General features: G+C 39.6%; 1 protein-coding gene across 5 annotated transcripts in view; it reads right to left on the bottom strand.

The window, feature by feature from the left end:
- LOC121879078 (5-phosphohydroxy-L-lysine phospho-lyase-like) overlaps window positions 1-20,690 on the bottom strand; it is a 40,759-nt gene extending 20,069 nt beyond the window's left edge. Inside the window, exons 1-5 of one of the 5 annotated variants that reach the window (XM_042385578.1) lie at window positions 20,533-20,690; window positions 17,979-18,405; window positions 1,550-1,668; window positions 852-1,014; window positions 72-214 (exon numbers count right to left, since the gene is read on the bottom strand). In XM_042385578.1, the coding sequence (XP_042241512.1) occupies window positions 72-214; window positions 852-1,014; window positions 1,550-1,668; window positions 17,979-18,145 (592 nt within the window). In that variant the 5' untranslated portion in view covers window positions 18,146-18,405; window positions 20,533-20,690. Of the gene's footprint in view, window positions 1-71; window positions 215-851; window positions 1,015-1,549; window positions 1,669-2,077; window positions 2,180-4,583; window positions 5,046-12,590; window positions 12,686-14,049; window positions 14,225-17,978; window positions 18,406-20,532 lie in introns of those variants that run through there. The other 4 variants (XM_042385577.1, XM_042385579.1, XM_042385580.1 and 1 more) reach the window with 4 other exon arrangements.
- Between the last annotated feature and the right edge of the window lie 5,558 nt (window positions 20,691-26,248).

A 26,248-nucleotide genomic window follows, 5' to 3' on the forward strand; every position in this document is an offset into this window, starting at 1 on the left:
GTGATACTGTCTACAGTATGACTAAATAATGTTGGGAACCACTGGTCATACAAGAACAATATTAAACTTACTTATATTATTACATTTGAAAACCTTAGGAGAGAGCTGATGGACAGAATCAATAGACCCATGGAAAGCATTGTCGACTACAATTGCATCAGTGCCGTTGGTATATAGTCGTGACAACTGCAAAGCAAGATCCACTGCCTCCGATCTATAAATGAATAAATATCACAAAAGATTGCAAACTTCTATCAGACTATCATGTGAATACAGATGTAAACATTCAATGACTAAAAAAAATCATCATTCTTAAAGGTACAGTATCTACTTAGGCACAGAGTTATAACATTTCTAGAACTTATGATTTTTAGAACTTCTAATTGTTAGTTTTTGGAGGTTAATTCTTATTTTTTGTTGTTGTTGAATACCAGATGGCAAGGGGTACTTATACTAACAATGTCTTCAATATTGGCATGCACATTTACATCTTTTCTGGGGTTATCACTACTCTTTACATATGAAAAATTCTCAGTGAAAAAAAAATAGGAAACCTGTATGTATATGAGAAGAGAAGAAAAAGGGGTGTGGATTAAGCATGTGCTTTATACACATTGAACAAGGAATTGCTTGAGAATGGGCTGTCTTGTCTAGTAATGCAACTTGGATTGCGTGAAGCAAGAGGCACAAACCAGATTTGGGGCCATGTTATGGATGGAGAGTACCAAAGCAGTCCCATCTTTCACAGTAATATGAGTTAACGAATGAATATATATATACAGAGTATACAGTACAGTACTGTATATGCTATACTGTATATTATTGATACCTATGCTAAATCATATACATACCCTGAATTACAAAAGAGAAAAGTGTTCAAGCAGGTTGGTAGAAATTGATGAAGCTCTTTTGGATATTGGAGGTCCCCATAATCAATCTCCCATCCACAGCTGGTAACTGCTGACTCCATACTTACTGAGGCAGCCTTAACCACTGCTGGGTGGCAGTGACCAACTGTGAAGAAAAATAAACTATGTATACAGTACAGTATACAGTACATTGAGTCTTTAATCCATAATGAATTTTTCATATTAAAATATAAATTAAGCCAAACAATTAAAAGAGGTAGATAAGATTTATTCTTTCAGTGCTTCATCAGCAGTAGGGAGGGGGAGGCCTACTGCACCCCTAAAGTATACACAATACACTATGTCTACACTACGCACAATACATTTCCATATACTGCACAGTACTATACTGTATCTTCACTAAGCACAATGATCCCTTAATTTCACAGAAAAATAAATCAATAAGCACAAACTTTATTTTGTGTCTCCCTTGTAACTCTGTGTGCATATATTTCTCTGACCCTGGAACAGTATACGGAAGGTGTGCTGCACATCCCTGACAACAAATAACAATACAATACAGTGTATTCTGTACAGGTATGGGACCATTTATCTGGTATGCTAGAGACCTTGGGGTTATCAGGTAAGGGTTTTTACCGGAATTTTGAGCGTCAAATTCCACAAATGTAACACAGACTCACCGTGCGCCACAGAATTGACACAGTCCAGGTACTCAAGGTTAGTGTCATCGTACATATACTGGTAGCTGGCTCGTACGATCTTAAGTGGGCTATAGTTATTCTGCAGGCGGCAAGACTTTCTGTAGGGAATGAAACATGTTACTCCAGTTGAAATGATCTATGGTAGAGAATGAACAGGGAAGTGCAATGAGGGGTGGTGGACCATGATATTTTTTCATGAAAATTTAGTTAAGAAGTCTAAGGAAAATAGCAATTATAAAATGGTTTAAGTGAATTTTAAGGTGAGTAACGGGAAGGGGGGTTGCTGGTATTTAACTCTACAAACTGGGAGGGAATATTTCTGTACACTACTACACACACACTAATGATACTTCACCAAATTCATTTGTGACATGGGAAATTGCAATAAATTTATGGTATGAACAGCATCACAAGTCTCTACGTTTACTGTAGTTAGCAGGGTACACAGTACAGTACAGTACTGTATAGGGAAGTAAGTGCCCAGGTTTACACTATATATATATATACCTGACATTGAATTTTAATGGTTATTCCTCAGACCACTCCTGAAGCTGAGAGAGATCTTTATGTAATTCTTCACAGTCCACTTGGATTTTAATTTCCCTGAATAACTTGGCATCATCTGTAAACATTTGTATGGAGGAGTGTATAGCTTTTGGTAAGTAACTTACAAAACAAACAAACAACAATGGTCCCAGCACACTGCCCTGTGGTACCCCATTTGTCACGCGTACGCATGACAATTTTGTGCCATTATTCATCACACAGTATTTGCAGTCATGAAGAAAGTCTCTGATCCACTCTAGGAGGTTCCCCCAAATTCTGTTACCATTTCAGTTTAATTTTCAGCTTTTTGTGGGGTACGTTGTCGAGAGCCTTGACAAAGTCCAGATATACCCGGTATATTGTTGATATTGCCATTTCCAGGATTTGAGTCCACACATCCAGCACCTTAAGTAATTGCACCCAGGGCCAAATTAAGCCTTGGTAGGGCTGGGGCAAAGAATATTTTTGGGCCGGTCTCAACATGAGTGCCACCCCCAGAGCAAAGATTGTCTGAGGTTGAGTAAAACATCTCTCGTCTCTGTTGGAGTTATATTAATATAATATGTTTTTTATTACTCACACACCTTCAACGGGCATACACCGTCACAGCAGCCTCATAGACCCTCACACTTTTACACCAGTGTCACACCTTCACACCAGCCCTACACCTTCACACCAGCCTTACACCTCCACACCAGCCTTACATCTTCACACCAGCCTTATACTTTTACACCAGCCTCACACCCTATACACTCAAACCAGCCTCACCAGTCTCATACTTTTACACCAGCCTCACACAGTCACACATCTTCACTTCCTAACAAAACCTCAAATTCATAAATGACCTCACACTCTTACAAAAAATTTCACACTCACACATCCTGAAAGAACTTTGCGCCACCATACAACCTCACACCATCATGCCTCATACCCTCACACAACCTTTCGCATAACTTCATCTGGCCTCATATTATCACATTACCTCATACCTCCAAACAAACTCATACTTTCACATGACCTCATATTCTCATAACCTCATACCCCCACATGACTTCATGGCCCTCATACAACCTCACATCACCACATCCTTACTCATGCCTCACAACTTTCCATCTTCAGAGCCTCTCACCCTCACAATCCCTCACAGCCTTTCATCCAAATCACGCCATCAGAACCTCACAGTCATACACAGTGTGTATGACTGTGAGGTGTGTGTGTGTGTGTATTACACACACACACCAGAAAACTCCTTACATAATTTTGATAATCCTCGAAGATACAGGCATTATTTTCATGTGCACTCCTGTATTACTGTATCAATTTTCGTTAACGATTACTGTAACCACTGTACAGTAATCGTTTTAGACATAAGTCACATAACCCTAACACGACAGATAATTAGCTTTGTCAAAACAATCCTAATTAAAGCTATATTATCTATATCAATTAAAATTAAATTCATCAATGATTATTTACAGAGGGCAAATTCAGGTTCTGCCCAGGACGTCATCAAGGCTTGCAACAGCTCTGTATGACACTTTTTCGTAGACAAGTTGTACTTTGACCTCCAGCCAAGACCGCCAATACTTAACCATATATGGATTGTCTCTTTCATACGCTGGGTGACCTTTGCTGATGCATGACCTGGTGGCGATACATATTGAGATAATGTTTAACGATCATGTGACATCTTCACCGAGTCATAAGTTATGGAGCGGACTGAAATATTATTATTGCACTGTACACTGTCGTAAGAAGCTATAGACCCTTACTGATTGTCTACACAGTTCTGTCCATTTATAAAGTAAACACGGTATACAGGGTGTTCCGTAAATACCTTTCATAATTCAGGGGATGTATTCCTGAGACATGAATGACGATAAATGACTAAATGACCAAACTGTCAATTCTAAATAGTTTCGGAATTATGGCACATGAAAGGTTTTATAGGAATGTGATGAATCCTACGGTTACCTGATATAAATCCCCTTGATTTCTACCTGAGGGGTCACATAAAAAGCAAGGTGTATGTTACAGGGGTTCGCAAGCCCTGAGGAATTGTGGCCGTGTACAGGACGGTGTGACAACACCCCTTGCCCTGGGGTCTTTAACGACACTAGTGCGACAGGCCGAGCCCTGCATTGAGCAAGAGGGGCGGAACTTGAACATTTCCTCTAAATGTTAATACCAATACAAATCATATGGCATTATTATTGTTAATAAATGTCACTAGTACAGTGTATTGCATGTTTCATATACACCCCATAGGTTTAATCACATTCCTACCAAGCATGACATGTGCTGTAACTCCAAAGCTATTGAGAATTGACATTTATTCATTTATCTAATTTATGAAAGGTATTTACCGAACACCATGTATATGAATATCTAGATGCTAATGTCATTTGAAAGAGAATAAAGAAAAATGTTCTCTTATAATTACAAAAACAAAAACGACGCAACTTACAACAGATCAGTAAGATTTGGTAACCATGGTTGAGATGGAGGACTGTGGGCCGATGCCCCTCCATCACCAAGACTGACTTCCCCTCCACCAGCACTCATGTTAACATGCTTCAGCTTAGTCCTCACTGGGCTGGTCACATCCGGGAAAGAGGTAGCTATCGCTGCTGACTGTACCTCATCATCGCCTCTTGCATCAAGCGTCTTACACAACGAGGCCTTCAACTTGGCGGGTATTTCAGTAGGCTGCGGACACCCATGTGCCCAGTCTTGGGAGTCGTGGTTACATAGTTTATTGCGGTGGCAGCGCTTTTTCAATACTGCATCCATGTTAGGCAACCTCAATCTCGTATTTGTCTTGCAGATATTCTTCCCTGAGCCACCATCACCAGCGACACAATCGCATTGTCCCGTATGTCCCACGATCCTTCACTGTCATATCATAACTCTGCCATATATAATATTCCTGGAGTATATTGTATTGTATCAAACATATAACTTCAGCACAGTTGAGTCCAAAATATATTAAAATATTTCAGCATTACAATCCTCACCAGTTTATGAAGTAATCCAAGAGACCACAAGTACTCGCAAAAAACAGTGATAAATTAAATTTTCAACTTACAACCTTCCTAAAATTATTCTCAATTTCTGTAATATTTTTTTTCACCAAGGAACATTAACACTCTACTTCCTGTTTACACACTGAAAACCCAGACTAATAGTTGCGTCAGTTAGCCCTTTAAACACCCATCCTGGATTTTATGTTATGGTATTGTTCCATCGCACTTGGCTTTGGAGTCATGAGTTATGAGGTGAAAGAAGATTACAGTGACCCCTCGTTTAACGAACGCCTCGGTTAACGAACTGCCTTCCATTAGGATCTTCAATTCGGTTAACGAATTTCTTACGAACCGACCTCAACATGTTTTCGCTTGCACTGACCGGGCAACCAGCTTTAGTATCAGTCCGCCAATACAGTAATCGGTTCTAGGGCTTAAATTCCTTACTATTTTAGTAAATATCAAGAAGTTTATACTATTCAATAATTTTAAAAGTTTAATATTCAATTTTTTAGTCATTTTAACAATTTATTGAACATAATTGAAGGTAAAGTGACTAGTTTAATGCGCGGCATCCAGCCTCTTAACACAGCAAACAGGCGTTAGTCTCTCTCTGTTTTCACTGGAGGTAACATCTTGCTTGAGACTCTCTTCAACTAAACGCTTTTTTCTGTTTCCAAGCAAATTATTGGTCATTTTGAAATATATTTTACATATTGACAATATTTAATGCAGTGCAGTGTTGATTTAAAGAAAATAATCTTGAATTACACCAAGAGAGCTAAATTTTTTTGGATGAAATGGCACCATGGGGTGACTTCTCTTCCACCCCAATGCCTTCTCTTCTTCCTTCTCCTCCACCCCCATTCTAAATCCCATCATCATCATCATCATCCAGGAGCCTTCTACATACACACCTCAAAGTAAGTGAACTTTTCTACCATTTTTGTTGAATTTAGGAAATTTTCGGTGAGCTGGAACCAATTACCCAAAAACCCATTGAAACAATGGTTTCGGTTAACGAACGACCTCCTCGAACAGATTGAGTTCGTTAACCGAGGGGTCACTGTATTAAGGATTGAAGAAAAGTGATGAAACTGAAATACAGTAGGAGGGCTCAACCAGATCACTTCATCTATTCTATTTTTTTCTTTGTTTTGCTCCCTTGGGTCGTCAGACCTTCGTATTAGTATTGGTTTATTTGTATAGTGCTGCTTATTATACTTGTTACTTTTTTCTAATGTGTTAGTTAAATGTTAGTTATGTTAGTCTAAAAGTACACAGTATGGAGAGAGGTTCTTAGTGGAGCTGGTAGATCACTATCATCTTTTATTCTCTCTATTAATATTTTATGTGTATATTGGAGCAGATGGTTCAATTATTTTCTTCCTGGCAGATTTAAACCAACTGTGTTCTTGGAATTCTTCGTTATCTATATTATTCATCCAGTTTTGGTAAGTTTCTGTGTTGAGTCACTTTGTTCCTTGACTTGGCATCTGTAGATGAGGTAGAGGGCTATTGCTTGTAATGCTGGGTGGGAGGGCTGGGATTAGGATTGGAAGTACATTGGTGGCGATTTGGGGGAGAGGGGGGGAGAGGGGACTGGTTTAGGATCAAGGAAAAGAGAGGGAGGAAATTTGAAGGACAGTAAGAGGTTGACAGTATCCGGCTCAACCAGATATGCTGAGGTTATTATGATTATATTTGAACTTACATCTTGTGTAATTAGGTTCTAGCTCTCAAGCCTTTTCCATTTAGTTAAAAATATGTTTATTTTTGCAGTAACCATTGTTCCAAGGAAGGGGCGACGACCTCTAGCCAGGTTCCTGTGGAGCTGGCTGAGCAACGTATCCTTTGTTTTAATAAGCTTTTTTTCCAAGTTTAGAAAAAAGAACTTTTTTTTTCCAAGTTTAGAAGCTCCAAAAGTTGTTGGTAGCGAATGGCAGAGCGGGAAAAAAGAAAAAAAGAGCAATGAATGAATGAATAAAAGCTAGTGACAGGGGGGAAATAGGTTCAGGGGAAGGATAAAGGGAGGATTGAAGTGATATTTCAATTTTCATTATAAAAAAGAGCTGTTGTTGTTGAGATTGTCGGACCGTAGTCCGAAACGGGCCTTTGCCTATAGGCGGCCCGTTTGGTGGTTCCGGCTGGAGCTCCAGGAGCAGCCAGACCAGATTGGGATTGGAGGTGGTCCCACCTGCAGATTGGAAGGATACTGCAGGTTGCAAGTGTGAGCGGACCCCCGATCAGTGGACGCTTACCACCAACCCCCACTCTTGGACGTGGTCAGTTTCGGAGTGGCGCGCCCCCCGAACTGGGGTCCGCACTTGCTGGGAGAGGATACTTTCTAAGCTATCTGGGTGGTGGGTATCGTGTGATGACCCGGAGTAGGTGGTGAATGTGGTCTGTATGGGCCTTTCGGGTTAGAGTGGCCGCTGGTGTTGTGTGTGTTTCTTGGGAGATTTGAGTTCTGTTTCGGAGGCTTTGTGTGACTTCGCAGTCGAGGAGATAGTGTTCAAGTGGGTTGGCTGCTGGCTCCTGACAGTAGGTGCATTCCATGACGTCATTTCCGATCATCTGCCAGGAGCACTTGTACCCTAGTCGTAGTCGATGAAGGCTGACTTGAGTTTGTCTTGGAGTTTTCTTGTCAGCGAAAGGTGGTTCCCCTTTTGTGGCCGCCAGGTACCATTTGGCTGATTGGGAACCAGCGTTGAATGCGTGAAGGAAGCTCTTTTTGATGTGGAGCTTGCTAGTCTTTCTGAGGTGATTCTTGATCTGTTGCACGCTTGCTGGAACTTGGATGTGTACGCTACTAGAACGTGTAGCTGCCTTGGCTGCTTCGTCTGCCACGTCGTTTCCTCCGATCCCTACATGACTGGGAATCCAGTGTAAGACGACTGGGCGGTTTTGGCTTTGGAATTCCTGTAGCTGTGCGAGGATCGAGGTAATGATGTGGACGTTGTCTCTTGGTTGACTGTGTTGCAGCGCCTGCATGGCCGATTTCGAGTCCGTGTGAATTATGATGGACTTGTTGTGTTGTGTTGCAGCGTGTTGCAGGGCCTTTGAGATTGCTACCAGCTCTGTTTGTAGGGTGGAGCAGTCATTGGAAAGTCTCCATCGGAGGGTCTGGCCTTGGGTGTAGAAGGCCGCTCCGGATCTATGATGTTTTGGGTCCACCGAGCCGTCTGTGAAGTATGATGCTGCATCAGCCGGTGTCTCGGTGGCTATGGCTTCGAGAGTTATTTTTTTAAGGTCCTCCTTCTGGAGGTTGGCTTTACTATCGCATAGGTCGGTAATTTTGAATGTGGCTGGTGGAGGGCTCCATGGTGGAGGAACAACGTAACCATTGTCTCGTGTGTCTTGGTTGTTCTTGACGAGTGTTTCTGCTTGCAGGTGTCGGATGACCTCGCTTGCCTCGTGCGACCAGGTGGCCCCTCGCACTCTGTGGTCGAGGTGGAGGGAGGCACTGATTCGAATTTTGGCAACTGTGGGCTTATCTGATCTACAGATTTTGGCGAGGAGACCGGCTGTCACCTGCTTGACTCGTACTGCCAGGGGTGGTAGTTCGGTTTCCATTTGCAAATTGCAAATTCTGGTCCACATGGGTGCTCCGAGCATGGTCCTGAGAGCATTATTTTGGATGACTTCTAGCTTGGCTATTTGGTCTTCTCTCAGTCCAATGAGTGCTGGAGCACTGTAATCTACCAGCGATCTGATGGCGGCCGTGTAGTAGGCTTTGAGCACATGAAGGTTTGCTCCTGCGGTTGTGCTGGTGAGCGACCTCATTATATTGTGTCTGCTCTTCGTCCTGTGCCTGAGATACTCGAGTTGCGGCTTGAAGGTGAGTTTTTGGTCAAACCAGATTCCAAGACACTGGTGGGTGTTGGTCCAGACTACCGGCGTGTTTTGTATGGAGAGCATCTTGTCTGGTGTGTCTGTGCAGATGGCCATCGCTTTCGACTTGGCTGGGTTTATCTTGAGTCCAAGTCTGTTGCACTCCTCTTCTATAAGTTGGAGTGCATGTTGCGTGTTGGCTTGTCTGTTTGATCCTCTTACTATAAGCTGTAAGTCGTCTGCATAGCATAGGAGCTTGGCTGTTTGTCTGAAAGGAAGTTTGACTAGATTTTCCATCAGGACATTGAACAGCATTGGACTGAGGATGCCTCCTTGTGGGGTTCCATTTTCATGGACCCTGTAGCTTGAGGTTGCTCCCTGAAAGCGTACTCGTGCTTCTCTCTGTGTGAGGTAGTTCTGGATCCACCCCAGCAACCTTCCTTTGACGCCTTTTTCAGCGAGCGTCGTTGTAATGGCCAGTGGATAGTGGATTTGCTAGTTCAAAAAAAAAAAAAAAGAGCTTTGCGCTGGGGGTATTTATACGATTCTGCCGGATCGGATAGACAGATCGGAAGTGAGCGGCGCTGCTGATTGGCTGAGGTGAAGGCAGTAACTGGCCAATCACCGCTGTCCGAAAGCAAGGCCCAGTCTGTGGAACTCGCTGCTGGTTGGCTGTAAGCGGACGGCAAGTGACCAATCAGCAAATGGATGTGTTAAGGTGTCCAGGGTAAAGTAAACTCAAGAGTACAGGTGGGCTAGTGTTGTCGGGTCTGTGGTGAGTACAGAGATAGCAGCAGGCGGATGTTGGGTACACACACACCTCCCCCCCACACACACGCGCAAACACGCATACAAAACGCTCAGTTCCACACACCCACTCGAGCATACACGCAAATACGCACACACAAAGCACAAAACGCACACGCAAGCACGCACACACACACACGGCAGGGAAGAGCAGCGCCACACCACCACCCCACTTACACAACCCACCTGATGCCTCACTTACGTAATGCTACCACGGCGACGCTTTAAACAACCTCCCACACACACACACACACCTGCTGCTACAACCATCACACCCACCCACCTGTCATCAACCATTCTCACTACACAACCTACACCAAACACAACACCACTGCAGCCAGCACTCTATAGTCACAACGATGAACTCATGCACTTGATGAATACAGTGGAGATTGGGTTATATAGAACGAGGTTTCTATGCACACAAGAGTATGGCTTTACATCACCCTAAAAACGTTATATAATTCCCAAATACATCATGCGTCTCAAAATTTGGTGATAATACTGCAGGTGGACAACAACTGAAATGTTTACGTGAAGAGCGTCTCACAGCACGGTACAGAGACGCTTGCTTCATTTTATTGTTAGGATACAGATCTTAACTCACACAGCGCTTGATGCGGGAAAGAACCACCCGTTGTGTTATCCAGCTGAAGATCTTTTATTTTTTTAAGTCCGGCGCGTGAGCAAGCAGAGCAACAGAGGTCAGTCAGCACCATCTTAAAATCGCTGTGGGTGAACCAAGTCGAGCTGAACGTGATGGCCTAGCTGAGGGAGGTCCACCGTATACACTTGTGGGAGGCATGCGGTTTACTGTATCATTTTTTATGAAGCCTTTCACCTTATTTACCTAATGGCCGCCCACTAGAGGTGACCATGAGTGTTTAGCGAGTAAGCGTGAATATGACAGTACGATAGAGTAAGCGTGAATAAGCGTGAGTGTAAGAGTGCGATAGATATAGCTTGAATATGCGAAAGCATGAGTGAGAGTGCAAGAGTAAATCTGGGTTCATGTGGGAAGGAAAGCAAGCGCAGACTGGCCGTAAATAGGAAGTGGCAAGCAGAGTAGGTCAAATTAAAGTTATTGGGTCCCTCTAGTGTGCGACAGGGAACGGGGGACAACCTAAAGCAGAGCAGAGATACTGCGCGTGTGTGTGTGTGAGTGACACAAGACAACTGATACGATGTTTCTATCACCATGATTTTGTTCTCCCATGTACGCCTCAAAAACTGAACATAAACAAAGGTGACCAAGCATTGGTCATAGGCTGCCTCAGCGGGCGATGGGCACTTGTGAGTGAGTGGGGTTAGTCCATCTAGTATGATATTCATAGAAGTGGCTGACGCAGCTAATACCAATTCTAATGATAAAATAAAATTCAAATGATAAAATAAAATTCAAATGATAAAATAAAATTCAAATGATAAACGTCTTGGGTAAAAAGACCTGAGTTAGAGGACGCGTTAGGGATTAGCAGAGAACACGTACGAGACCTTGACGTTAGTAGTGACGGTGAGAGACATCAAGTGACCTGCGAGTCATACACCACTTCGTATTCGCACTACACCGCAAGTGGCACCTCCCGTCACACCTCAAAGGCACGAATATGCGACGGTACTGTTTCCTCTCTCTCTAAATATATATATATATCGTGAAGTAACTACCGACCGGTCAGATAGGCCCCCTTGCTGTCTTAACCCCGTACACGTTGGGTTAGGCCAGGAGGGCCGGATCATGACATAAAGAGCCCATCCAAGTATTCCGGAACGTCATCCATCCCTCGGGTAGGTAGATACAACACGCGCTGTATATAACACTAAACACCACTACCAGAAACCATTGGTTGCACAGAAGCACGATAACAGCTGATATACCGGTACTGTTATGAGAGTTTTTCAGTAAAAGGCCCTGAGTAGCAGATGATAACAGTTATGGGTTAGTGATAAGTGGAGACAGCTATATAAATGTGTTTAGGCACAAAATAAATACACACACACACAATATGCTGTATGTACCGGCATGTTGTGTTGTCAAAGTAAGAGAAACAATTGAGACCCTGCAATTGTGTGTAAATGAGGCATAAGATTCCTACTTATCATTACTCCTAAATCTTTCTCGCAATTGGATTTCTCAATAACATCGTTGTTCATATGGTATCTGGTTTCCCTGTTTACATCTCCTATACTGAGTACTTTACATTTGTCCACATTGAATTTCATCTGCTATTTTTCAGACCATTCGAAAAATTTGTTTACATCTTCCTGTAGTTTTACCGTTAAGTAATTTTGTCTGTTACATAAGCTTACAGTATATAATTGTGTCTTAAGAATTAGGGTAAATTCTCCTTACATAAGGCTAAAACACCCTCAATACTTAGTTCAAATTAAACACAATGATAGTATTAGTAATAACAATAATAATACTAATTATTATTAATAACAAACAACAGCAATAACAATCGTAAATATCAACAAATAAAAATATAAGAAGTAGTAGTAATAAACATTCTCTATGAATGTCACAAACTATAAAACTTGCATTACAAATTCAAATGCGTATACATTATCAGTAAGCGTTTGTTTTGCCTTGTCACGATTATAACTTAGACATTTATTTCCTTCCAATAGATCTTCGCAAACTGTTTCCTGCACATTTTCATTTTCCAAAGGTAAACGAACTTTCTCCCTCAGATATTCCTCCACTCCTACCAATGTCCTGAGCTGGTTTGGTCCCTGCTCCCTCAAATTGAAAGAGGGGAACTTGCACATGAATAAGCACCGTTAACGCACTATAGTCTTCCACATACACTTTATTTCGCGGACTCGGTGTTAAACACTGATAAAATAGACGGACATGTGGACAGTGACACGGGGCGAAGGTTCTAGGACACAGGTCGACGCCTCTCTCCACACTGGCGCAGGAGGGGAAGGGGCAGCTCGAGCACCTCCGCCAGAGCTACATAATACACCACGCGGAAGGGGGGTTGGGTGAAAGGGAGGTACGCGAGGTTAGGTAAGCTCGCGCCCGGGCCTCCCTGAACAAAATTTTTAATTCACTTTTCTGTATCCAGTTAAAGATAAGCAACTAAGAATTTCCATGATTTGCAGAATAAAGACGAAAGCTAAGGTGCTCCGTTGTTTCCCTTTTCCCGTGTGATTTTATCAAGATATATATATATATATATATATATATATATATATATATATATATATATATATATATATATATATATTTCATGTAAATCCACAATGGAAACGTGGATAAGATAAATCTTGATAAAATCACACGGGAAAATGGGTACCACCTTTCGTCTTTATTCAAGACATCTTCAGAGGCAACTGGATTACATGGACAGAGAGAGGCTTAAATATACAGGGTGACCTTAAAAACATGAGGTCAGGTCATAATGATGTCATCCACTAATCCCCACACCAACACACATGTAGAGGAGCTAAAGAGGGGGGTGACGTGACTAGTCAGGTCAGGTCAAAAATAAGGGACCCACAAAATAACTATCATACATCTAGATCAAAGGTTTTCAAAGCATTTTTAACCTTGGGCCACTGACAAATAAATTTATGTAACATATTATCAGTTTTGAACTGACCATCACTAAGGTTTATTGATTTTAATTCCTTAATCAAACTAGCTTCAACCAGAAGTCTTTCTGTGACACAAGATGATTTAAATACTTCTAAGCTTTTTTCCCAAGCAATGGGAAGCCTCTCTCTGTCCATGTAATCCAGTTGCCTCTGAAGATGTCTTGAATAAAGACGAAAGCTAAGGTACTCCGTTGTTTCCATTTTCCCGTGTGATTTTATCAATATATATATATATATATATATATATATATATATATATATATATATATATATATATATATATATATATATATATATATATTACTCAAACTGTTTAATGCGGAACCCCTAACACCATCATTCGAGTAAGGTACAATAAGTCCAGAGTGTCATGTAAAAAGTTGGTGCTGGTACGTTTCTCTACTTGTCCACTTGGCATGTTTACACAACAAAACTTTATCCGATCGGTGCTTGGCACCTACGTACATTATTAAGTGCGCTATTAAAGGTAAACCGACACGGATGTAATGATTTATCATCATAATTATCTTCCCCAATATTCCAGGAGGAAAAACGAATAACGAGCAGACGTTTTAATACTATCATTGTGAAGAGACTGGGTAAAAAAGGAAAATAAATCTACTGCATTGAGAAAATTAGGTCAATAATAATACAAGAACTCACACGACAAAACTTTCACCATTCCTCTGCGTCACTCACTGCAGTGTTCACATAGAGCCGTGTCCTATGTGGAAAGTAAATGAAGAACTCTTTTTCGTACCATAATACAATTTCTCACATAATATTCGCTGTTCAGTACCGTACCAACAGGTGAGTAGTGCCAAACACAAGTGGCACTGTTGACGTTCGAGGCCATGGGTCCAAAGTGCGGTACGATACTTTTCACCAATTCGCAGATTTCCCAGTCCATGACAGTCAGGAACTATTGATCATTCAGATGGTCACCATCAATTTTCAGGCCATCCTCATCACTAACTTCAATTACTAAAATAAAAATAAACGCATATCAAGGCCTGGTAACGATTACAATAACACCACGTAAAGCCGAGGCAACGTGTATAACAGTACAAATTAGACCACTTAAAACAATTTACAGGTTTTCTGATGCCAGAGAACTTTGGATATTTTCCCAAATATATAAATATAATAATTAGTCAATTCAAACAAATATAAGCTAACTTTACATAGCATTAACGTCCTCATGAACGACCTTATACTGTACAATGCTTTCTCTTAGCAGTTTATGTTCATAATGAACCTCTCGTATATTGGGGCGTGTCTTTTTCTAGGCCTATAGGATACACATTGTAAGGCTTTTACTCTCAAAGTATTTTTACACATCCAAAAGCTTTCACACTCACGAACAAGCTCAACCAAACGATCTTTCCTCTGATTTTTTAACGGTTTCGGGTCTTAGCTTATAATTAAGATTTTATTAATAAGATTTTAGTTATGTCATAATCATATATTTAGGTTTTATGTTCGATTTAGGTTGGGTGATGTTAATGACTGCTGCCATTATGCTGAGCTGTCTGGCATGTACCTGTATTTTCATTTCAAATTCATGCCAAAACACAAGAACACCTTGTTCACAACTTGTACAGTCTCGTTCAAGATTCTTCAAACACTGCTGGAGATAGCTGGCAACACAAGGCCGTTTGTTACTATAGTACGTAATAAGTGATCAGTGATTGGTTACTTAGTTCCTCGTTGCTTAATTAAATGGAAGGGATTGTTGTTTAGTATTATATTATACTTCGTGCTATAGTAAACAAACGGCCTTGAGTTGCCAGCTGTCTCCAGCAGTTCGAAGAATCTTGAACCAGACTGTACATTCTCAAATTGCTCTACTATTAACGGCCAAATTTCTCTCTTAAGATTAATTGACCAGTCTGCTTTATATACAGTAGTTTTTAAAACCACCTAACGTGCAATAACAATGTTCCCGTGAGAAAACAAACATTTCGGAAGGTTGGTTCCGTATTTTGCGTTTATCATACAGTTTTACAACTCGAATTGTCACAGTTTACCCTTCCTGACACAGGTAACCACTTCAACCTAATCTAACCTTGACTGTCACAGATTCACAGACAGACAACCGTGGGTACGTGATCATTAGGAATACCAAGATGTCTCGGACGAAGCCAGACAATTTTGTTAATACTCGTACATGCCAATACCGTCACAGAGGAGGGTGAGACCTGGTCTCACCCTCCTCTGTATATATACACCTTGATTTGTACTTATCTCTAGTCTGTACTCACCCCTGAAGATGTGAATTACACGAAAGCGCTTGGGAACTTCGTGTTTTCTTCTTTCCTTGTGGTTATCAGCATATATATATATATATATATATATATATATATATATATATATATATATATATATATATATATATATATAAAACAAAGAAATATGTCTGCCTGTCTGTGTCCGCACGAGAATCTCGGAAACTACTTTACCGATCTGTAGTGATGATGGATGGTATTATATGTAGTGATGATGGATGGTGTTATATGTAGTGATGATGGATGGTGTTAAATGTAGTGATGATGGATGATGTTATATGTTGTGATGATGGATGGTGTTATATGTAGTGATGATGGAAGGTGTTATATGTAGTGATGATGGATGGTGTTATATGTAGTGATGATGGATGATGTTATATGTAGTGATAATGGGTGGTGTTATATGTAGTGATGATGGGTGGTGTTATATGTAGTGATGATGGGTGGTGTTATATGTAGTGATGATGGATGGTGTTATATGTAGTGATGATGGGTGGTGTTATATGTAGTGATGATGGATGATGTTATATGTAGTGATGATGGATGGTGTTATATGTAGTGATAATGGGTGGTGTTATATGTAGTGATGATGGGTGGTGTTATATGTAGTGATGATGGGTGGTGTTATATGTAGTGATAATGTGGTGTTATGATGATGATGATGTTATATGTAGTGATGATGGATGGTGTTATATGTAGTGATGATGGATGGTGTTATATGTAGTGATGATGGATGGTGTTATATGTAGTGATGATGGGTGGTGTTATATGTAGTGATGATGGATGATGCGGTACTTTGTCAAATGCTTTGCTAAAGTCTAAGTAAATAACATCGTAATTTTCGTCATTATCTACTACCTCGAAGACTTTCCTAAAAAACGTCAGCCGATTTGTTAGACGAGATTTTCCCTTTGTAAATCCATGTTGAGAGTCATAGATTAATTTGTTTTTCTCTAAATGCGCTCGGATGCTATTTGTGATAACTAACTCTAAAAATGCACGTGCACACATTCTGTTGCGCCGACAGTGTTAAAAGTACCGTATATCACAATTCAGCTTAATGGGGAGTGCAATCCAAACGTGTAAATCACGAGTTTACACCTTGAGTATATACGAAACGTCTTGGGCTGTTTCAGTACACCAATAAGTCCAACATCTTACAAAAGCTAATTTTCCTCACCTTCACCGTTTATTCCACTTAAGGCTCTCGTTACTGCCGTTACTTACTCTTGGTTGTCCTCCGCCACACCATAAACATATGTTTTTAAATACATTTCTAAGCCTTCTCTCTTTTTTTATGAACAGAAGCCCAACCTGTGCGGGCAGAATAATAACATGAGCTGCTCCAGGAATGCCATCACGAACAATCTTTTTGCAATCATGGACGGAATTTTTTTTCTCTAACGTCAATACAAAATTAAATGTTCTTACAGATACGTATTTATGTAGGACTTGCAATTTTTTTTAGTAAATGAACATATTTTAGGGAAAATACCGTTCGCAGTCAGACTTTGTAAGACCACTGTATGCGTTGTTACGAAATCCATGTACCTCTCCTGTGGGCCGCATCAACATCATATTAACAATAATTTAAAGTTAACAACTGTATAATAAATAATTAGCAAAAGTATACAGTGGGCCATGAAGTGTCGGAAACATATAATTAACTTTTAAAAAATAGAGGCAAATTGGTACAACAAACGAAGTTAACGAGTTTTATGACTATTGACACTTGTAGCGACTCACACACTGGCAATTTACGACACTTTCTTGGTCGCCTGCTTACATTCGCGTTATTTAAAGTACACCCACTAAAATATTATTCGGCACCCGTGTCATATTGTATCACGCCGTAAGGGTGCCGAATATTGTTTTATTGTGTGTACACCTGTATGACTATGTACACCTGTGTGGTCGTGAGCATTTATATAAACATGTAAACCCACTAAAAAATTATTCGGCACCCTTACGACGTGATACAATATGACACGGGTGCCGAATAATTTTTTAGTGGATGTACACCTACAGGTTGCGTATATCTACAAGTACATACACCTCAGTACTTGACATGTGAATACAGAAGGCTTGTGTAAAAGACGTGTTTATTTGTGTCTGATGATTGGATGTACAAAATTTGTGGGTGATTGTTAAATAACAGTGACTGCATATATTATACATGTTTGTAACACGCAAAACAGGTGTACTGAAGCAAGCAATATCTAAATTACAATTCATGTGCAGCTACCCGTCACTTATGAGCATACCTAAAGTGTGATGATTTGGGTTATTACATTAACAACTTACCTGGGTTTCCGTGGCGCTTGGACAAGCCTCTGAGGTTTACACATCTGCATTGTGTTAATGTAGTAGCGGTAGTCTGTAAACATCACCGCCTCAGGTTCCAATGGGGTATCTAGGTTCCAAACATCTTCAAAGATTTTTGGCAACAGTATTTCTACGAGTGTTTCCATTGTGCCAAGTTTCTAACATTGCACTTGTTTATGAGTCCAGAAATGTATTTTACATTTGTCTGACATGAATCCCCGTAGTTTATTTATTTTTGATCTACATATGAATATATGCAGATTATGTAATGCTCCGTATTTACATTATAACACCACAATTTTTCATAATTAACACTGGTGGCTGGGGGTAGTCTGATAGCAAGCAATTTTACGGCCACTCAGCAATTTTAAGTCACGTACAGTAAATGTATGAAGAGCTGCAACATCTGAAATAAAGAAATTTGAATAAATTTATTACAAAATATCACCTTATAGTCTTTTACGTACGAGTAAACTTGAAAGCTTATCATACGTACCAACAGTGTACTTATTGTTTACCTTTATTTGGAAATGAAACTAACTTTATCCAGTACCATAAGGCAAATATTTTTCAAGTTCCGAAATAAACAATCAACCATAATAAATATATGGTCAACATCTTTAATGCTAACAATAAAACGTTATAAGCATGCTTACTGAAGTTACTCACCGTCAAAACTCGAACGACCAAAAACAAAAATTAAAAGGGCACCAGCTACTGACTCAATCAATAAAGTGTAACCATGACCAGACTCTACACTGTATGTGTTCTTATGACATAACGCTTATCAACTGCAAATTAAATCCTCACTATCGTTCTCTTACTGGGTGGGATCGGAAATATAAAAAAAGAGCATATTTCGTGAAATCGCAAAATGCGTCGAAAATCATATTGGATCGGGACTTCCTCGTGACAAATCTACAAACCAAATTCATATTACATCTCTTTAATAAGCGAAAACAAAATACGCCCAAATCAAATTTCTTCTCACTTTCACGGCGACATTAAAAAAAACACCTACCTATTCATTTCAAGCTAAACGTGGTTCATATTCCTTGTCAATATTAAAAGGCCGATTTGGTCAAATTATTCATGTGCAGTGAGTTGCAGCGTGCGATAAAATATAAATCCGATAATGAAGTATAAAAGCGTGTGAGTTCTGGTTATTTTGAGCTTGTTGTTCATAACGGTCACAGTGTACATGGAACAAGCAGTTATGAATTGGTAGTGCAACACCTTATTTGGTTATGTTAAGCCCGGTGTGGGGGAGGGGAGGATATGCCTAGTGTAGACGAGATTCGGAAATCTTGAGTTTACCCAAACAACTAATTTTAAGGACAAAAACAAGACAGCAGAGACAATGACTTTCCTGGTAATATATCACATTTATGACAGAACACGCTCATTATCTACTTTTCAGCATGGACTTCGTATTTCACCAGTCGATCCAAAATTTCAGAGGTTTGGTATAATGCATAAAGTAAATAAAAAATCCTATTGGGAGATAAGAACGTAGTCGCAACAAATAGTAAAATTTCACCTTTAAGCTCGAGGTAAATTTTGTACACTACGTACACCACTAAATCCGTGCGCCTACAAGTTTATTCTAAGCACTTGAAGAGGTGACGGAATTGTCAGTACAATATTAAATGCACGTCCATTAAATTAACATTTATTAAAACACTACTCGTAATTAATTTACAGTTTGGAAGTCTCAGCATATCTTCGTTTTAATTACTAAACCCCCATACCGGTCTAAAATCTTAAAGGTAATATCAGTTATATAGTGTTTGGATGTTCTTTGCGTTGTAATGTAAAGTATCTAAACGATTTGGTAGAGCAGTCGTACGCTTGGTGTCTCAAAGTTAAAGGTGCCGTGTTGAGGAATATATATATATATATATATATATATATATATATATAAAACGGTTCTGTACCGAAGTTGGCAATAAAGTCACTCTCACCCGGTCCAACTCAGTTTAATAAGTAGCTAAGCAGCCATACTGCGAGAAAAAGAGAAAGAGAGAGAATTATTAAGGTACGGGCGTTGGCGCAGGCACCCAGGACCTTGGGGGCAGGAGTCAGAGAGTAACATGACGTACGGAAACTGGTCAGGGTTAAATGTCGCTTGCCATCCCCCCACTCTTTCAAAAATGAAACAAATAAAAGTTTTCTTCGCCGTTCAGTTATAATTTATGTAAATGATGAAACAAACTCAAAATTAAATAAATCATTCAATACTTTTATGTATTATCCACGTTACCATGCATACCAAAAATAACTTTAATCAGTCGAGTGAACGCAAACTGACAAGCAGATACACTACCTTATTTTATTAACTACTAAAACATTTGATAATAGAACCACTCTCATGTACATATTTTATGTAATATCATGATAATACTTCTAATGAACGTTTGTATAGGTCATTCCTAACAATTTATCGCAGATGACCTTGAAAAGAATTTAAGTATTACTGAATCTTAGTGCTATTTGAATAAGAGAAAGCGTATGCCAAACACAACATACTTACAATATCTCTGCCATCCACTATTGGAACTGTGATATTTCCAGCGCACAAGAAACAGACACATTAACAACTAAGGCCTGAATTGTAAGCGTCCCTAGCTGCCATTGCTTCACACACTGCACTACTAGGTGTTTCGAGGAACATGAGACTCCACCTAGCTGCTGCCTCAGTCCTGGCTGCAACACGCATGCTTGATAGCTATAAAATCCTTGTTCTCATTATATTTTTCGACAAAATATAACTAATAGTTTTGATTTAATGCAGTTGATTACATTTTATTAGTTGTCCATTACCAAAGAAAATCAGTTGGACAACCTACTCAAGTGGTGGTTGCATCTTACGTCTGGCAGCTGAGTAACGCTTCCAATCTGTTACACGTGCCGCGTCACCGCTAAATGACTTCCATATATAAATATTAATAAATAATTCATTATGGAGAATATTTAAACGAAAAACCACTTCAGTTCATAAATAATATACATTATATATTTTATGAGTATAAAACAATTAGATAAGATACGTATGAAACTTGTCAAATAGATTTGTCACGTGACTACAATCACGTGAGGATGGCTCGGGCGGCGAGAGGAGTTCGGGGACAGTCGTCTCTAGACGTATACTGTACACCATCCATAGGCCTAATGTGATAACATCATAAGTAGTTATTAATCAAGATATGTTTTTAACCGTTAGCTCCTGAGGTTTTCTCTAAGCTGTATAAAATTGTCTGGTGGTATGCAGAATGAAATTTTAAAGTGCGACAATTGGCGGGAAAGGGTTAAGCTTCCTTCCTGTTTTTTGGTACGTTACATTGATGATGAAAGAGAAGAGAAACAATTTTTGTTTAGTTTTACACACCTAAAACCAAGTGACATTCGCATTTTTCAGTTCACCAAAGAACAATCTTCACTTCCGTCAAGATGAGCCACACTCATAATTATAAAGACCCACAACTTAGAATGCCCAGAATAGATGTTTCAGCTGTAAGTAATGTTCCTGGTGTTGACGACCAGGAAATCTTACACCGTTAACCCTCAAATGACAGCTACCACTTCTACCACAGTGTGTCACGGTTTAACACGACACGAAGAGAAGCAAGCTGAACATACAATAATCTAAATTCAGAAGAATGTAATACCGTAATGGATGTTATAGTCAAGGGATTTGTAAACACACTCATTTAACAATCTTCGCCTGTCACTGTGGCTTAACTTTTTGTGCCTCACTGGTAATGGATATGTTTAATGAGAGAAGTGTGTATGAGCCAATTTCAAGTAAAGAATGATAAAATACAGTAGTGAGTATATATATTTAAAATGTTTTAGGTATAATATTATATGGTTTAATACAATATTATATTATTTGTAAAAATCCAAAAAATGCTTAAAATACATACCTGACTAAAATAATCAGAGGCGCTTCCAACGCCTATCAGTCTGATAGGCGCGAGTCGGGTGAAGTAATCCAGTGTCATATGAAGAATTCTAGAATGCTCGGCGTGAAGCGGGCCTGTGTTATCGTTGGTGGGAGAATATAAAATCAAGAGGTAAGTGATGGTCAATACGGGTTGTATTTGTTAAGGTTAATGTGTTAAATATAAGGATGTACAATAGGCTACACAGTGAGGATGTAGTTGTGCCGGATCTGACTGAAGTCACGCAACCCATAGGAACCAACTGCTAAAACTATATAACATTACCTTATTCCCCTAAACAAAAAACTCTCACCAATGACTCCACGAAAAAACACAAATAACATTTGTCAAATCTTACTGTTATAGTTAAAAGGGAAATAAGCTATGAATTTGTTGCCTGTGTTTACAATATGGCGTGTGGGTCCACCCTCTGGCACTGAAAACATTGGACTAGAAGTTTCCTTACAGCAGGTAAAATTGTTTTAAATACGCTTCAAGCATATTTTATTGAAGAATGATACACCTCACTCCATTTCATGTTTACATTGTCAGTTGGCGCGTGAGAGAAGAAATATACAGCACTTTAAACTGGAGTTTAAAAACAATTGGGCATCAGATATAAGCTGTTTAACTCACTTGAACAGTTTGGAGGGAAACCTTGCATATTTTTAGTATCGAACCAAGGAAACCTAATCTAACCTAACCTAACCTAACCATAACTTTTTAGTTAGGTGGGTCAGATCAGGTTCGTAGCACTTGAAAGGTAAGGACAGTTAGGCTGGAGTGAACGAACTTAGATTCTTGTGTAATTTTTGGCAAGTATTTACCTCTACAAAGTGATACAGAGGCAGCGAGAGGGAGCTTTGAACATTTACTGTAATAACAACTGTATCACTTTGTGTAGAGTTACATGCATACAATTAAAAAAAAATACCACGGTTATTTTGTATTTACACATTTTCACTATAAATATGGACTCAGAAACATAAGATGACCTAACCTAACCTAACCTAACCTAACCTTCCCGGATAAATCTGCATTACATTATCACTATAACAATCCGGTCGTTGATAAACGTTTGCGTTAAGATTCGGAAAAGGACAACCATGGAACTTTATCATTATTTGTATAGAGGGAGATAAAACAAAACAAATAATTCTGTACAGCTTTATCATTGGAAATATAAATTTGTTGTGTTTTTCTTATTTTTTTAGGTTTGGTGCTCTTGGTTTCTTGCTTCTTTTGTCTTGTAATTGGTGGGTTAAGCGGAGCTACTCTGGATAGGAGGTTAAGTCAGTTCCTTCTGGTTTCTCTGGTAAGGTTTGGTTAGATAACACATACAAGTATTTGGCATCACTCGCTTAAAGAAAATGTCATAGGAAAATACTGCATATGAAATGAAAAAGAATCACCACCGGAAAATGGTTTGTCAGTAATTATTATTTGGGGTGCTGACCATTATGATTTCTTGTATTCGCTGTGTCAAGTTATATTGATGAGCTGAATTGATCCTTGTTGAAGAGTAGAAGTATCTACTTTCTCTTGTATTACTCTTTATAGAATTTTGGTTTAAATATCAATAAAGATGTATATAATAAGAGTAGTGAAATCAGAACTGTAGCCTCATTCATGAACGTTGTTACAGGTAGGATGATCCCCGGCCCAAGACATGACGGGTGGCGCCATGAAGGCGTACTCTACCACCAGGCAAGGTCAGTCAGAACACCAAGATAAGAGAGCCGTGACTCTGAGGTGAACAAGGAGATTTAGGGCAAGGTATAGTTAAGAAGTGGGAAGTACAGAAGGAGAATGAGAGCAGGTGGGCTTTCCACCTTGCGGAGGCTGGTATGTGGATTAACCAGTGACAGACGTCCCTCAGTCCTCCAGGGGCAAGGGAGGTTAGATAAGCTAAGCTAAGCTGGTTTAACGTGCGATCTAAGGGAATGTGCTGTTTTAGGGTTTATTGGAGGGTCCCTTCAGGTCCTTGTGTTGCTGAAGGGATGTTCCTCATCTTTTATGATTGGGGGGTCCCACCAGGTCCTTGTGTAACTGGCAGGATAGGGTGAGCACTACTTCTCCTTTTATGACACGAAGGACAAGTATCTTAATTAATTTTGGGGGTTAACTAAAAACATCAATAGTATCATGGTTGATCCTGTTAGTTGTGAAGAGGGGAGGGCAGAACTTTTCGGACACTTTTGTTGTAATACAGTCCATAGATGCCTATCTAATAGGAGAGAAAGAAAACATGTATCAATGTGAAATATACAATTTTCATTCAGAACTTTATGACCTCATCAAAACTCCCCCAGGAAGGCTGGAGATTGAAATCACTAATAATAACAGACAGCACGAACTAAACCAAACTAATCTTACATATCTTGTGATATGTTCGGTTTGGTTGATTTCTGTCGCTAATCGTCGACAAACTGTTGCCGTCTCGTAAGAACCCTACTAAAGGTAGGACTGTCGGTTCACTTAATCAGTCATTATTTAATCCTCTCCCACCAAAGAAGTATTTTTATTTTAAACCAGATGCATCCTTGAGATCCTTTTAATATACAATGCGGCATAAGTGGCGAGTTTCTTCTTAATCTTTACGAAATTTTTTATGAGTATAGGAGGATGGGAGGTTAATCGGATTATTTTTTCCAGGTAGGTGAAAGTTAACAGCTCCTCGAGGGACCGTAACACACCACAACACATCCCACTTCAGGTATGTTCAAGTCAGTTTTATATATCAGTATTGTTTTTGTATGTGCTTGGGAGTCTACGTCTCCGCTAAACCGATTAAGTCGTCGCTACCCCCATGTCGAAGATCAGGGTCACGTTTTCTGTATTTTTTCTTTACGGGGAATAGCCCACCCGGGCACAGGTCATCGACCCACACCGGGTCTTAGGGAGCGAAAAAACAAGAGCAAAAAGAAATAAAAAGTAGATCTTAATTTTTTTTATTAATCTACACCACGAAGATGCCGGAAAACCATCTTTTTAAAGTGAGACATTGTATGGGTATGGAAACAGAAGAAAGCAGAGCATTCCACAGTTTGGCTGTGTGGGGAAAGAAAGACGTACTATAACGGGTTATTCTAATCTAGTGTGACCGACTAGATCCAGTGATTTTCTAGATAGTTACTTGCGTTTATCATTAACTCAATCACATTACAATTGAGCAAAGTGAAGATGGCCGAGTGCAGTGCCGGCCCCTTTGTGTACCTAAAACAGGGTTAGTTTAAAGTGCACCGTATACCATTCTTCAGGCCTGTAAGAATCATTTTCATAGACTTTAACGGTTAACAAATTTTTTGGCAAAGCTTTGAGTACAGTTTGCCTATTCTGAGTAATTCAGTCAGGTCTTGACACTGAGGGTGCTATCAATTCTAAATGTCACGGAGGGCAGAGGTTCATACACAAATAAATAGATCATATTCATTAACAGTACATATAGGTCACCCAAAAGGCGAAAAAATACATAATATACACTTATACACACGTGGCAGACAGGCACGATTTTTTTTATACCATATATACAGTATACGAATTATTTACATACGAATACAATAAACATATATATTCCCTCTCCCCAAAAAATTCAAACACACACACACACACACACACACACACACACACACACACACACACACACACACACACAGGGGAACACCCGAAAACTTGTAGAGACATTTAAGACGATGTAATTCTGTCTTCTGTGTTATTGTGGTGGTAGAAATTCGTCCACTGAGAAACTGTCCGAAGAGATATTGATTAGTAAAGTTTTGTTCGTTTCATTATTTCCAAATTATTCACTCATTCATCCTCATTCCTCTAATATCTTAGTTTACTGTACTTCCTGTGTGTGTGTGTGTGTGTGTGAGTGAGTGAGTGTGTGTGTGTGTGTGAGTGAGTGAGTGTGTGTGTGTGTAAGCTCTTAAGGGGTTGAACTGGTGAAGCCCCACGACTGTCACTTGGCCTTGACCGTCACATCACGTGCCTCTGATAAACCTTTACTGTTACTGTGTTAGAATGTGTGTACTGCACTGCACCTGTACCTGTGTTTGTAACTGTATCTGTAACTTTATTTATATATGTAACTGCATTCTTACTATATCGATATTTTTCACTACATAGTGTATTTCTAGAATCGAATGTAAAAAAAATCACATTCGAACACGTGATAAGTCAAGCACTCATGCACACGTTAGATTCCCACTTCATAAAAACAACTCTGCTTTAATTACAATGTTAAACGAGGTTAATACTCTTGTGACCTGTAGGTGAGCCTGTGCAGCGGATTCTGAATCATGA

Source organism: Homarus americanus, unplaced genomic scaffold (genome assembly GCF_018991925.1).
Source record: "Homarus americanus isolate GMGI-L3 unplaced genomic scaffold, GMGI_Hamer_2.0 scaffold4060, whole genome shotgun sequence".
NCBI lineage: Eukaryota > Metazoa > Arthropoda > Malacostraca > Decapoda > Nephropidae > Homarus > Homarus americanus.